Genomic DNA, 13,210 nt, shown 5'->3' with positions numbered 1-13,210 from the left:
AAGATGATAGAAGATCAACTTCTGGCTACTGTGTGTTTGTGGGAGGAAACTTGGTGTCATGGAGAAGCAAGAAACAGGCTGTTGTGTCTAGATCAACAGCAGAAGCCGAGTATAGAGCATTATCTCAAGGGTTATGTGAGATGCTCTGGGTGAAGTACCTACTGAGCGAGTTGAAACTTCTGAGGAAGGGACCCTTGAAGGTGTGGTGTGACAATCAGTCAGCTATTAAGGACAGACCCAGTGCATAGAAGCTCCCACACAAGGTGGGGTCTGGGGAGGGATTATAGGAACCTAGTCTTACCCCTGCAAAGTGCAATGCAGAGAGGCTGGTTCGAACCCAGGACCTCTTGGCACAAGTGGGGAGGACTTCACCACTGCGCCAGGCCTGCCCTTGCTAATAATCAGTCAGCTATTGCCATTGCTAATAACCCAGTTCAGCATGATAGGACAAAACATGTGGAAATTGATCGCTTCTTCATTAAGGAGAAACTTGATGCTGGGATCATCAGTCTTACTCATGTCAGCTCTGGGCAACAGTTTGCAGATTGCTTGACAAAGGGACTGGGAACGAAGGACTGTAACTTGGCATGTGACAAGATGGGGATGATAGATATCTACCACCCATCTTGAGGGGGAGTGTTGAACCGGTATGGGCCAAGCCCATCTAGCTTTGTCACTTAGGGCCCAAGCCCATGAGGAGGTGCTGACCTAGAAGGAGGCATCAGTCCTCCCGTTCCCAAGCTGAGCCGCCACACACACAGAAAAGGCTAACGGGAGAGGTGGGCTCCTGCGACTACAACAAAATATGGATGTACTAGTGTGTTCTCAAAATTACTTATGGGAATAGAGGAAAATTGCCATACAGTTATCTGTAAATTTCTTGTAATAAATATTGCATGGAAACATCCAAGTTTTTACAGAGTACAACAGAAAATCAGACAAATAATGCAAACAACACATCATGAGTTCCTAGAGAGCAACTTGTAACCATAGTTTGTGATACAACCATGCATTGTAAACTTACACATTTATTCACATGCAAATTGTATGTTTGAGAATCCAAAATCTTGGTTTTGGCCTCTATTGTACTCTCGGAACGCTGAGCAAAATGTGACATTTCTACATCTGAAGAATTACACCCCATAATCTCCTGCAATGACAAAAACATAATTATTAGAAACACCAGCTGATAGTTTGGCCATGCAAGGTGTGAGTTTATTCATCCAATGAACTAGTAGTATGGAATCAAGCAAGATCCTTTCACATGTAGACTTGGACATGCACGGGAAAAATCATGCAGCAAGTACCCATCAAGAAATAGTCATCATTATATTCTCATAGTATCAAATCTAATTCCAAGATAGATGGTGCTAAAAAGAGAAAAATCAACTCCACATAATAGATCATATATGCTTTGAGTAAACATGTGAACAATCCAAATTAAAATGAATCTCTTGATTACATACCATATTATCTTATATCCGCGAAAACTAAACTGGAGAGTTTAGTACATGATATAAATGTTGAGCTATTGGAGGCAGAGGATTTCTGGAGGCCCTCAAAGACTTAATTTTTGACAATAATGCTATGGTGGTTGCAAATGTTGTTGCTGCTCTTGCAGAGATTCAACGCAACAGTACTCATCTGATCTTTGAGATTACAAAGATATACATCGACAAAACTTTTGACTGCTCTGAATGGATGCACAGAGTATGATGTAGTTCTTGCTATTGGGTTCTTAACTGCTATCATGTTTGATAAATTTGTAGGTGGGGACAATTCTTGATTCCCTGTCAAGATACAAAGCAACAGATGCAGGGAACGCAGAAAATATAGTCGAACAAGTTACACCCCGTCTTCAACATGTAAAAGGCATAGTTGTTCTTTCGGTTGTCAAGCTACATTAGCCTGATTCACATGAACCATTAGCTGATGCTCATCCGTGCTAGCGAAAAAAACTCTGAGCCTTTCTTTGAGCAATACAAATTAATTATTATGGGATATACCAATTCTGTGTGAAGCTCCTCAACATAATTTTGCAACGTGTAGATAGAAGATGAAATAATAAGCAACATAGAATAGTTTAATTGTAAATTCAGGTGTCTCCAAACAGGTTTGAGAAAATTGTCTACCTTCCATTGACAAAGAATAGATTCTTGTGAGCTTCCACTGGAAAATTTATCTAGAATATGATTAGCATCTTAAATCATGTCGAGTTGAAGTACTGATACTGCTCATAATCATAGACACACTTGTACTGTTTGTGCAAAATCTTCGCTTTGGAACTTGATAGTGTAGTCCAGAGATGACTGACAACTTCCTCAATTAGCTGAACATCGTCGATTCAGTAGTGAGCAAAAAATACATGCAGTAGTGACAATGAATGACTTTGTAGAAAAAAAATGAAACACACACCCTTACAAGGTATTGACACTAGCATTTGTGTGCAGATCAACTGCAGCAACAACAAAATCTTTCCCATACTTCTTTTCAAGAAGGTCTCGCATCCGACTGAGTTCAGGGAATTCAGAGCACCTTGGGGCTGCAAATATCAAACTGCAGATACCTTCTTTCAGGTACGCTCGACATTCCTTGAAAAAATGGTTGGCCAGTAGCACAAGTTTAGGTCCTAGTTTTCTATACAGTCAATTCTGAAGGCAAGGAAATGCTGCAAGATACATACTTCTGCTTGGCAATGATCGGAAACCGAGTAACAATCGGTTCGTATAACAGCTCGATAATCTCATTTGCCGCTATATTTATTCTCTAATTACATGCTTGGCCTGTAATACACCAAATAACTTGATTTGAGATATGGTCAACAATGTTTTTCTCATGTTCGGTACCATGCGCATATCCTTTTCTTAAATACATAAATATGCACACTTTTTAATTTAGAAAGGCCAACAACCAAATAAGATGGACATCTTTTAAATTCAATGTTGGATTGGATGCAAATGTAGCAACAACCTTTTCTATTATATGAAGAAAAGTTTAACAATAACCTGATTGTCAGGAATTAACTATAGGAAGTGTAGATTATATAAATAACGCAAAAATTCTCATAGTAGATAAAACTCTCCAAGTACTAACAGATGTCGCATGACAGTAGATAAAACCTTAGAAATTGCCATGCCTCAGTGGCTAACATACACTGAAAAATTCTCCACGCCTCTACAAGCAGAGGCACGCATCACATAAGGGGATAAGAAAAGGGATTCGATCCTCCTGCTTGCTAGGTCGCCATGGCCGAAGAAGGGCTAGGGTTGGGGCTGCTACACTAACAGAGGTATATGTTCTCCTGCAACAGAGAATAGAGGGATCTTCATGAACGGAGGACCAATTCCAAATCGAACACACATACGCAGAAGTGATGGAGAGGGCACCTTGTCCATGGCGTCGGCACAAGGGTAAGAGCCGCAGGGAGCACCCACCTCAAGCTGCTTGAACCAGCATCGGAGCGCTCGCGCCGCCTTGGCCGTGAACCCGAACCTACTACTCGATCTGGGGCGAGCGGGGTGGGGGGAGGAGGAGCTCACTAGTGGTGGGGATAAGGTGACTGGAGGAGAGAAGGATTGGGGTGCAGGCTGTGGGGGAGGGCACTGGTGGCGGCGACGGCTGTGTCCGGTGAGTGGCGGCGGCGGCAGACGAGGGAGAGGAAGAGGGGGAGGAATTGGGGCGGTGGTGAATGGGAAAGGAGGACGATTTGTTTCTTTTTTTTTCTCCTTCGGTTTAATTTTTTTTCACTGCACACAGTAAAAGAGACAGGTGGACATCGCCTGTGGCCGCCCTTTGCGCTGACCGTTAATGGATTTAATGAATTAATTAGTACTAGTATCAAACACCCTCTCCGAACCCAATATTAATCCGCAGACCCAGCCGGACTCCCGACGGCGAGAGCGCGAACCAGGTGAACCGGCCAGCCAGACAACCCCGGCGCATCGCCTCGTGGTCTTCCTCTTCTCCCCCCGCACCCCGAATCCCCTTGCCTCGCCGTCCCTGAAACCCTAATCCCTCGCCGCCGCAACACAACCTCTCCCTCGCTTCCGCCCCGCGCCCCCGCCCCGATCCAGGTGAGCCCCATCACGCTGAACTCCGATCCAGAATGTCCCTTGCCAATTTTGGGCGGTAATTCGGTCGAGGGTTTATCGCGGATAGCTTCGGTGCTGAGAAAATTTCTGACGTGTGGTTTTTGATCCAGGGTGGAGCGTTGGGCAATGGATTTCGAGCGACAAGTTTGAGCTCTCGGATCGGTTTCAGGAGGTTTTAGATGGGTTCGGACCGGCAACATGGTGGCTCGGGGGACGTGGTGGCGCCGAAAGGGCGGAAGAGACAGAGACAGCTGCTGCTGGAGTCCAGCGACTCTGAAGCGGATGAATCTTGCCTCTTGACGCGGCACAAGTCTGACGAGCCTAATCCCGCCTTAGGCAACGGTGATCAATCAGTGGAGAAAGTGGTGCCTCCTAGTTATGAGCTTCCTGGGGCTAAAACTACTCAAAGAGATGGTTCAGAGAAGAACAAGGGAGATGAACTTAACAGTGCCAGCAGTCGAAAAGGTGATGACCTGTCAGAGGAGAAAGTGGTGCCTCTTAGTTCCGACAAGCTCCACAGGGTCAAGTCCACTCAAGGAGACTATCCAGAGAAGAATAAGGGAGATAAGAACAGCAGGAGTAGCTCACAGCCTGACTCCAAGAGGAGCAAAATTGAGGATGCCAAAGTTGGTGCTGCTGGAAACGGTGGAAGTGCTTCAAAGGATGTAACTGTAGGGAAAATGCCGCGTCCAGGGTTCCCGAAATGGCGGTTCGAGAAGCCCGAGGTAAGGGCTGGACGAGTTGATGAGAAAGGTGGGGTGGAGATGAAGGCAACAATTGGCTCAAAGGTCAAGGAGCAGGTATCGAGCTTGGATGACAAGAGGAGACATGTAGAGCTACTGAAACGTAAGAAACACAAGCCGTTGAAGACTGACATGAGCAACTCGGTTGACTCTGGCCGACAGGAACGTTGGGGGGAGACGAAGGCAGAGTTCAAGGAGCAGGACTCAAGTTTGGATGTCAAGAGGAAGCCAGTAGGATCACTGAAACATGAGAAACACATACTGCTGAAGACTGACAAGGCTAGCTTGGCTGGGTCTGTCCAAGGGGAAGTTATAAGGGTTCAAGGGAAAAGTGGCCTTTTGAAGATCCTGCCGAAGAACGATAAGGTGCTCAGGGAAACCAGCAATGGCAAGATTCTACCGAAGAAGTCGGATGTTGATGGGAATACAAGTGATGGCAATACTCTGCCAAAGAATGTTAAGGTGGAGGCTGGGGATGACAAGGTTCCGATGAAGAGTGGTGTTTTAAAGCTTCTTCCGAAGAACAATAAGATGGTCAGAGAAAACACTGATGAAAACCTTATTCCCAAGAACATTAAGTTGGAGGGGGAGACCAGTGATGGCAAGATCTTGATGAAGACTGGTAAGATGGATACAGGAAGTGGCGATGACAAGGTCGCGACTAAGAACTGTATGGTGGATTTAAAAGCTGTTGCTGGCAAGATTCCGTCGAGGAACAGTAGGGTGGATGAAGAGACCGTTACTGGCTATGAACAGGATAATGATAAAAGCAGTGCTCTCATCGAGTCCCAAAAGCGGGATTTAAATGGTGGGAAGAAAGTTACTGGAAAGCTGGTCTCCTCTGTCATATTGAGGAGAAGCGATCCAAGCGTAGTGGGAGTTTCTTCAGGCCATACAGTGAAACAGAAAAGTTCAAAGGTGCAGCCGAAGATCTCCTCACAAGGCAATCATCAGCCCTCACCAAGCCTGAAAGATGAGAAAAATGAACTTGGTGAACACAAAAATGAGAAGAAGAGATTGCTTGAGCATAAAGGTTCACCAGAGAATTTATCCAAGAAAGTAAAATTGGAAGTCACTGATCTGCAAGGCACATCTGATTCTGCTCCCAAGAAGCATGTCATGATGAAGAAACCAAGGGGAGGACCTCGTAATGCACTTAAGCAGAAACTCCGGGATCAGATAAAAGGTATACTATTACATAACGGATGGACAATTGATCTAAGGCCTCGGAAAGATAAAGATTATGAAGATTCTGTGTATGTTTCTCCACAAGGTAGTAGCTATTGGTCAATCACAAAGGCTTATGCAGTGTTCCAAGAGCAAGTGAAAAGTTCACAGGATGAGAACCCTACAGGTGGACCAGGTGTAGCAGATGCTTCCTTTGATGCCATATCAAAAGAGGACCTAGCAATGCTACAAAGAATTGTGCGGAAAAGAAAGGGCAAAAAAGAACATTCTGCTGAGAAGAAGGGAGGGGACAACAGAAGTAGGAACTCAAAAGGTGCCTCTGCTGGTAGAAGTTCTAGAAACAAGTATCAGAACAACAAAGAGAAGGTAAAAGCCAAGCATCAGGGATGTGCACTTCTTGTCCGTGGTAGTGCTCGTATATTGGAAGGCATGGGTAACTATGTTCCATATAAATGGAAGAGGACGGTTTTATCGTGGATGATAGATCTGGGGGTAATTTCACAAGATGCGAAGGTCAAATACATGAACAAAAAAGGAAGACAGGCAATATTAGATGGTAGAATTACCAGGAATGGTATTTACTGTGGATGCTGTTCCAAGATTCTCACAGCTGCTAAGTTTGAACTTCATGCTGGTTCAAAAGAGCATCAGCCTTATGCAAACATCTTCCTAGAAGATGGCGGGATTCCATTGTTGCAATGCTTACTTGATGCATGGGATAAGCAATCACAATATGAAAAGAAGGGATTTTACAAGATAGATCCTGCTGATGATCCTGATGATGATACTTGCGGTATTTGTGGTGATGGCGGTGACTTGCTCTGCTGCGATCGCTGTACTTCAACTTTTCATGTGGCTTGCTTAGGAATCGAGGTGAACATACAAGTATTTGGGTTAACAATTATCTGAACACTTGGGCTATCACTTATAGCCTTCCAGTTGATTTGAGCCCCATCACTTTTAAAAGAGTTGCTTGCTAGGATGCTATGCTGATTTATTTATTTTACTTAGTTCTTTCTCGAAATGTCTCTTTTGTTTGTTCTCTCATGCTTTTATGCTGATATTTATATTTGTGCTAAACGCCTTTGCAGATGCCTTCTGGAGATTGGTATTGTCGTAGCTGCATATGCAAATTCTGCAGCTCTGCTGAAGAAATGACACCGTCTTTCACGGAGTTGCTTTCTTGCTTGCAATGTTCTAGAAAATGTAAGGCTCAACCCTCTCAACACACACGTGCTTGGTTGCACGCGTTCACACACACAAGTTTGTGCACTCCGGCAATTTCTTACACATTGTTGTTTTTCAGATCACCAGGTTTGTACACCTGGAACTGAGAGGGACTCCGTTTCTACCCCACCTGGTGCCTCCATTGATCACTTCTGCAGCCCAGGATGTAGAAAGGTATGAAATCTACATAATTGTTTTCTGTTCTCGGTTTTTGGCAATAATTACTTGGTATGTGCCTGGACCAGTTTGTTAATTGATCACTTGTTGTCCCCTTCCATTCTGCCACAGCAATATTTGCCTGCTTGGTTATGCTAACTATGGTTAGCACACTTAGTGTTACTTTTCACATGCTTCAATGGTTTACATTTTTTTATAGTGGAAGAGAGCAACGCATCCGGCCCTTGCCAATTTCCATTAAAGAAATCAATAAAGTTATGTTACAGGTTCTAGGTTGAGCCTGACTGAACAAAAAATCAATTTTGCTGATAATTTGGCAAGTCAAAGCTGAAGTACGTCTTGTATCTCAGTATATAGAAAAAAAATCTTCAACCAACCTGTATTGGCTTGTAAACATTTCTTAGCCCCTCGTATTACCTTTTTTTCTTTTCTTTTTGTGGCAACTAAAGACCACTTTAGGCTAATTCTGTATGCTGGGAATATGCCACATTGAACCTTGAGGTGCTGGAATGTTTACATGTTGACCTAATTGTGTGCCCATTAATCCAGTGATGGATGATGATTTTGGCTACTTTTGTTTCTTGTGAAATTGATGTTTTTGGCTATTTATTTCACCATAGTGTATACCTCTGAACTTGTACTGTCTGCAGAATATGTAGTTACGGTTGCACACACCACCTCTTAATGTATGTTTCTAATTTTTGGATCTCTAATGTGGTGCATTTTAAGTTTTATGGCTTAACTGCTTGTTCTTATTATTTTGAATCTTCCTGGCTGGCATGTAGAATTGCTTGTCGTAATCGTTATCATTATCTGCTTATTGTTACTTTGTTCTTGTGTATGTCCGGTCAAATTTGTTAGAACAGGGTTGTGCTGTGTGTGTAGTTATCATATTGTATAGGGGCTTCTTTGCTTATTTCCCTTCATGTATATGTGCTGGCCTGTTGGCCCGATGGAATATAGGCTCACTTCATAACATGGTATAAGAGCTAGGGTTAGGTTCCCCAGCCGCCGCCGCCGCCTCTGGTCGCCGCCGCCGCCGCCGCCGCCGCCGCTCCTCTCTTCATCGAGCCTCTCCCCTCTTCTTCCTGGTAGCTGCTGCCGCCTGCTGGTCCAGGCCGCAGCCGTTCCAGGCCGCTGCTGCCGCCGTCCTTCCCGGCCGGCGCCGCCGCCTCAACGTGCTGCTGCTGCTCTTCAACGAGCTGCTGCTGCTGCTGCTCCTCTTCTCTGCTGCTGCTGCTCTTCTTCAACGAGCTGCTGCTGCTGCTCTTCTTCAACGAGCTGCTGCTGCTGCTCTTCAAAGTGCGGCTGCTGCTGCTCTTCTCCTCCTGGTCTGCTGCTGCCATCAAGCTGTGCCTCCTGCTGCTGCTGGTCTTCAACGAGCTGCTGTTGCTGCTCTGCTGCAATGGCGCCCTCCACCACCACCGGTGCTGTCCCAGTCCCACGATGTCCTGTTATCTTCAACGGACAGAACTACAGGGACTGGGTGCAGCACATGAAGCTGCACATGAGGGGCCAGCTGGTCTGGGAGCACCTCTCTGGTGCTCTGCCTTGTCCCCTGCTGCCCACTCCTCCAGCTGAGTTCGCCTTCCCTGTTGATGCCGATGAAACCAAGCAACGTGAGATGCTAGATGCTTTTGAAGAGGCCACTGAAGAGTATCAGAATCAACTCCACTTATACAAGCAATGGACAAATGATGATGCTCGAGCCTCTTCTATCTTGGTGAACAGCATGGATGTTGATCTCACCATGGATGTGGTGGCCCTTACCACTGCATATCAGATGTGGGAGCACCTTCGCCATCGCTATGAGTCTACAGGGGATGCCATGTATCTCTCTGTTGTTCGTCAAGAGCAACAACTACCTACAACAGGGAGATGCTACTGTGGATGATTTCTACAAGGAGATGTCGGCGGTGTGGCGCCAATTGGACTCTTTGGGAGCTGATGTTTGTCACAGATGTCAGTGTTGTGTGCGGCAACAAGCTAAGCTGGAGGTTCGTCGCCTCTACGACTTCCTCAGTCGCCTCCGGCCGGAGTTCGAGCAGAGTCGTGCTTAGCTATTGGCACGCCATCCTCGGCTCTCTACTCTGGAGGCCCTTGCTGAGGTGCGATCTGAGGAGGTGCGCCTACGGAGCACGGGCTTATTGCCATCCTCTTCAGCAGTCCTGGCTGCCCGCGTTCCACCACCGCTGCCTGGTGTGCCCTCTTCTACACAGGTGGCAGCAACCTCCACTAGTGCTTTCTGCAACTACTGCAAGCAGGATGGTCACATGATCACGGAGTGCATCAAGAGGAGGAAACAGGGTCGCCGTGGTGGCCGTCCTCAAAAGGACTCGGGAGGCTCCTCTAATTCTCGTGAGGGCTCCCTTGAGAAGGTTCACCAGGAGATGCTCACCTTGCTGCGCCGCCTTACTGCTTCTGCACCATCCTCAGGTTCTGTTGGTTCTGCTGGTCAGACGTCTGGTCCACCACCGCACTCTTCGTCAGGTACATCTTTGCCCTGGATTCTTGATTCTGGGGCCTCCTTCCACATGACACCACACAGAGATCATCTTTGTGCTGTCAATTCCGTGCCTTCTCCTCTTACAGTTCAGACTGCAGATGGCACTTCTCTTTCTGTTGCCGCAAGAGGGACTCTTTCCACGTCTTCTTTTCATGTCCCTGCCGTTTCTCATGTTCCTAAACTGACTATGCAACTTCTATCTGCTGGTCAACTTACTGACTTGGGTTGTCGTGTTATTCTGGATTCTGACTCTTGTTGTGTTCAGGATCGTCGTACGGGGACTCTGGTTGGGATCGGTCCTCGGCGCCATGACTCTCAGCGCCTTTGGGAGCTCGATTGGCTGCGCCTTCCTTCCGCTGCGTCCTCTAGCCAGTCGGACATCACCACCCCTTTTGCTTCAGCTGCCACCTCCACCACATCCTTCGCTCAGTGGCATCATTGATTGGGTCACATTTGTGGCTCCCGCTTGTCTTCTTTGGTTAGGAGTGGTGTTCTAGGGTCTGTATCTGGTGATAGTTCACTAACTTGTATGGGTTGTAAGCTTGGCAAGCAGATACAACTTCCATATCCCTCTAGTAATTCTGTTTCTCAACGACCTTTTGAACTTGTTCACTCTGATGTATGGGGTCCTGCCCCCTTTGTTTCGAAAGGGGGTCACAAATATTATATAGTTTTCATTGATGATTTTTCTCGCCACACTTGGATCTACTTTATGTCATCTCGTAGTCAAGTGCTTCAAATTTTCAAGTCGTTTGCTACCATGGTTCGCACTCAGTATGATTCCTCTGTTCGAGTTTTTCGTGCTGATTCGGCTGGCGAGTACTTATCTCGTGCGCTTCGTGGTTTCCTTGCTGAACAGGGTACCCTTCCTCAGTATTCCTGTCCTGGTGCACACGCTCAAAATGGGGTGGCTGAACGCAAACATCGTCACGTCCTTGAGACTGCTCGGGCTCTTCTTTTATCTTCTGCTGTTCCCCCGCACTTTTGGGCTGAGGCTGTCTCTACCGCTGTTTATCTCATTAATATTCAGCCTTCTGTCCCTCTTCAGGGAGGGATACCAGTTGATCATCTAGGTGATGGTCCAGCTGATTATAGTGGTCTACGCCTGTTTGGTTGTGCTTGTTTTGTTCTTCTCCACCCTCATGAACGCACCAAATTGACTGCTCAATCTGTTGAATGTGTTTTCCTTGGCTACAGTTTGGAGCACAAAGGTTACCGTTGCTGGGACCCTATTGCTCGAAGACTGAGAATCTCCAAAGATGTCACTTTTGATGAGTCTCGCTCCTTCTACCCTCGTCATTCTTCTACTGCCACAACCGAGTCGTTAGTCGAGCCTCTCTCTTTTTTGACTCTACCTGATTCTTCACCTTTATCGTCACCTGGTAGGTCCACTCCTAGCCTTTCACCTGTGTCTGCTCATGAGCTTCAGCTTACACAGGATGAGGTTTCTATTCCTGACTCTCCTACTCGGGTTGAGCCATCCACTCTCTCTCCTTTTCCTTTTACCTACTCCCGTCGTGCTCAACACCCTTCTCCCTCTGATGCGCCACCTTCCACTTCCCCTCTCTCTCCGCTTCCTTTTGTCTACTCCCGTCGTGCTCGGCACCCTTCTCCCTCGGATGCGCCCACTTCCACTTCCACTCCTTCCCTGTTGGGTCCCATTCCTTCAGAACCACCTACCCCTCCTGCTCCTCGGTATAATCTGCATGATCGCCACACTCTCCAGCCTCCTGCGTACTATGTTGCTGCTGCTACCACTCTTGTTGAGCCGTCTACGTATCGTGAGGCTGCTGCTCATTCTGAATGGCAGCATGCTATGGCAGAGGAAATTCATGCTCTTGAGCGCACAGGCACTTGGGACCTTGTACCCCTGCCTACAGGCGTTAGACCCATCACTTGCAAATGGGTCTACAAGGTTAAGACACATTCAGATGGTTCTCTCGTGCGCTACAAAGCTCGTCTTGTTGCGCGTGGCTTCCAGCAGGAGTATGGTCGTGACTATGATGAGACTTTTGCTCCTGTTGCTCAGATGACCAATGTTCGCACTCTTTTGGCTGTTGCTGCTGTTCGGCAGTGGTCCATCTCTCAATTAGATGTCAAGAATGCCTTCTTGAATGGTGAGCTGCGGGAAGTGGTCTATATGCAGCCGCCTCCTGGCTATACTGTCTCTGATGGCACTGTCTGTCGCCTTCGGCGCGCTCTTTACGGGCTGAAACAAGCTCCTCGTACCTGGTTTGAGCGTTTCTCCGCCGTCATCACAAGGATCGGGTTCTCTGCTAGTGTTCATGATCTTGCTCTGTTTATTCACACTTCTCCTCACGGTCGCACCCTTTTACTACTCTATGTTGATGACATGATTATCACAGGGGCTGACCACCAATTCATTGATTTTGTGAAGAAACGTCTACATGAGCAATTCTTGATGACTGATTTGGGTTCTCTTCGCTACTTTCTTGGACTTGAGATCATTTCTTCCCCTGAGGGTATTTATCTCTCTCAAGAGAAGTACATCCAAGATCTTCTCACTCGTGCCTGCCTCACTGATCAGCGCACGGTTGACACTCCTATGGAGTTTGGTCTCCATCTTCGTCCTGGTGAGGGTGAACCCCTTGCAGATCCCACACGCTACCGCCATCTTGTTGGGAGCCTTATCTATCTAGGCATCACTCGTCCTGACATTTCTTATGCTGTGCACATTCTAAGTCAGTTTGTCTGTGCTCCCACTCAACTTCACTACAGTCACCTTCTTCGTGTTCTTCGTTACCTTCGTGGTACCGTGACTCGTCGCTTATTCTTCCCTCGCTCCAGCTCTCTTCAGCTTCAGGCCTACTGTGATGCTACCTGGGCCAGCGATCCCACTGATCGCCGCTCTCTCTCTGCCTATTGTGTTTTTCTTGGCTCCTCCCTGATTGCTTGGAAGACCAAGAAGCAGAATGCTGTATCTCGCTCCAGTGCTGAGGCTGAGCTGCGAGCTATGGCGTCCGTGACTGCAGAAATTACTTGGCTACGATGGCTTCTTCAGGATTTTGGTGTTTCCACTGCTACACCGACCCCTCTGCTCTCCGACAGCACTGGGGCACTCAGCATTGCCCGTGATCCTGTTAAGCATGAGCTCACCAAGCACATTGGTGTTGATGCCTCCTACACTCGTTCTCAGGTGCAAGACAGAATTGTGGCCCCTCAGTATGTGCCCTCGGAGCTTCAGCTTGCTGATTTTCTGACGAAAGCTCAGACACGGTCCCAACACAGCTTTTTCCTGTCCAAACTCGGTGTCCAAG

General features: G+C 47.0%; 1 protein-coding gene and 1 long non-coding RNA gene across 6 annotated transcripts in view; one reads left to right on the top strand and one right to left on the bottom strand.

Annotated features, from left to right (window-relative positions):
- Positions 1–865: 865 nt before the first annotated feature.
- On the bottom strand, positions 866–3,737 carry LOC119363638. Of its 4 annotated transcripts, XR_005174202.1 has the most exons (7): positions 3,387–3,734; positions 3,154–3,301; positions 2,684–2,783; positions 2,416–2,591; positions 2,133–2,329; positions 1,467–1,790; positions 866–1,150 (listed from the first exon to the last, which is right to left on the bottom strand). It is a non-coding gene; the product is annotated as an uncharacterized LOC119363638 (long non-coding RNA). The 4 variants fall into 4 exon arrangements; XR_005174199.1 differs by having other exon boundaries at positions 1,467–2,329; positions 3,387–3,737; XR_005174201.1 differs by having other exon boundaries at positions 1,467–2,329; positions 2,422–2,591; positions 3,387–3,737.
- A 133-nt stretch (positions 3,738–3,870) lies between these two features.
- LOC119363637 overlaps positions 3,871–13,210 on the top strand; it is a 16,495-nt gene continuing 7,155 nt past the window's right edge. Inside the window, exons 1-4 of one of the 2 annotated variants that reach the window (XM_037629011.1) lie at positions 3,871–4,053; positions 4,195–6,895; positions 7,114–7,228; positions 7,329–7,423. In XM_037629011.1, the coding sequence (XP_037484908.1) occupies positions 4,271–6,895; positions 7,114–7,228; positions 7,329–7,423 (2,835 nt within the window). In that variant the 5' untranslated portion in view covers positions 3,871–4,053; positions 4,195–4,270. Of the gene's footprint in view, positions 4,074–4,194; positions 6,896–7,113; positions 7,229–7,328; positions 7,424–13,210 lie in introns of both variants that reach the window. The other variant, XM_037629010.1, reaches the window with a different exon arrangement.

Source organism: Triticum dicoccoides, chromosome 2B (assembly GCF_002162155.2).
Source record: "Triticum dicoccoides isolate Atlit2015 ecotype Zavitan chromosome 2B, WEW_v2.0, whole genome shotgun sequence".
Lineage (NCBI taxonomy): Eukaryota > Viridiplantae > Streptophyta > Magnoliopsida > Poales > Poaceae > Triticum > Triticum dicoccoides.
This window is presented reverse-complemented; position numbering and strand designations above follow the sequence as displayed.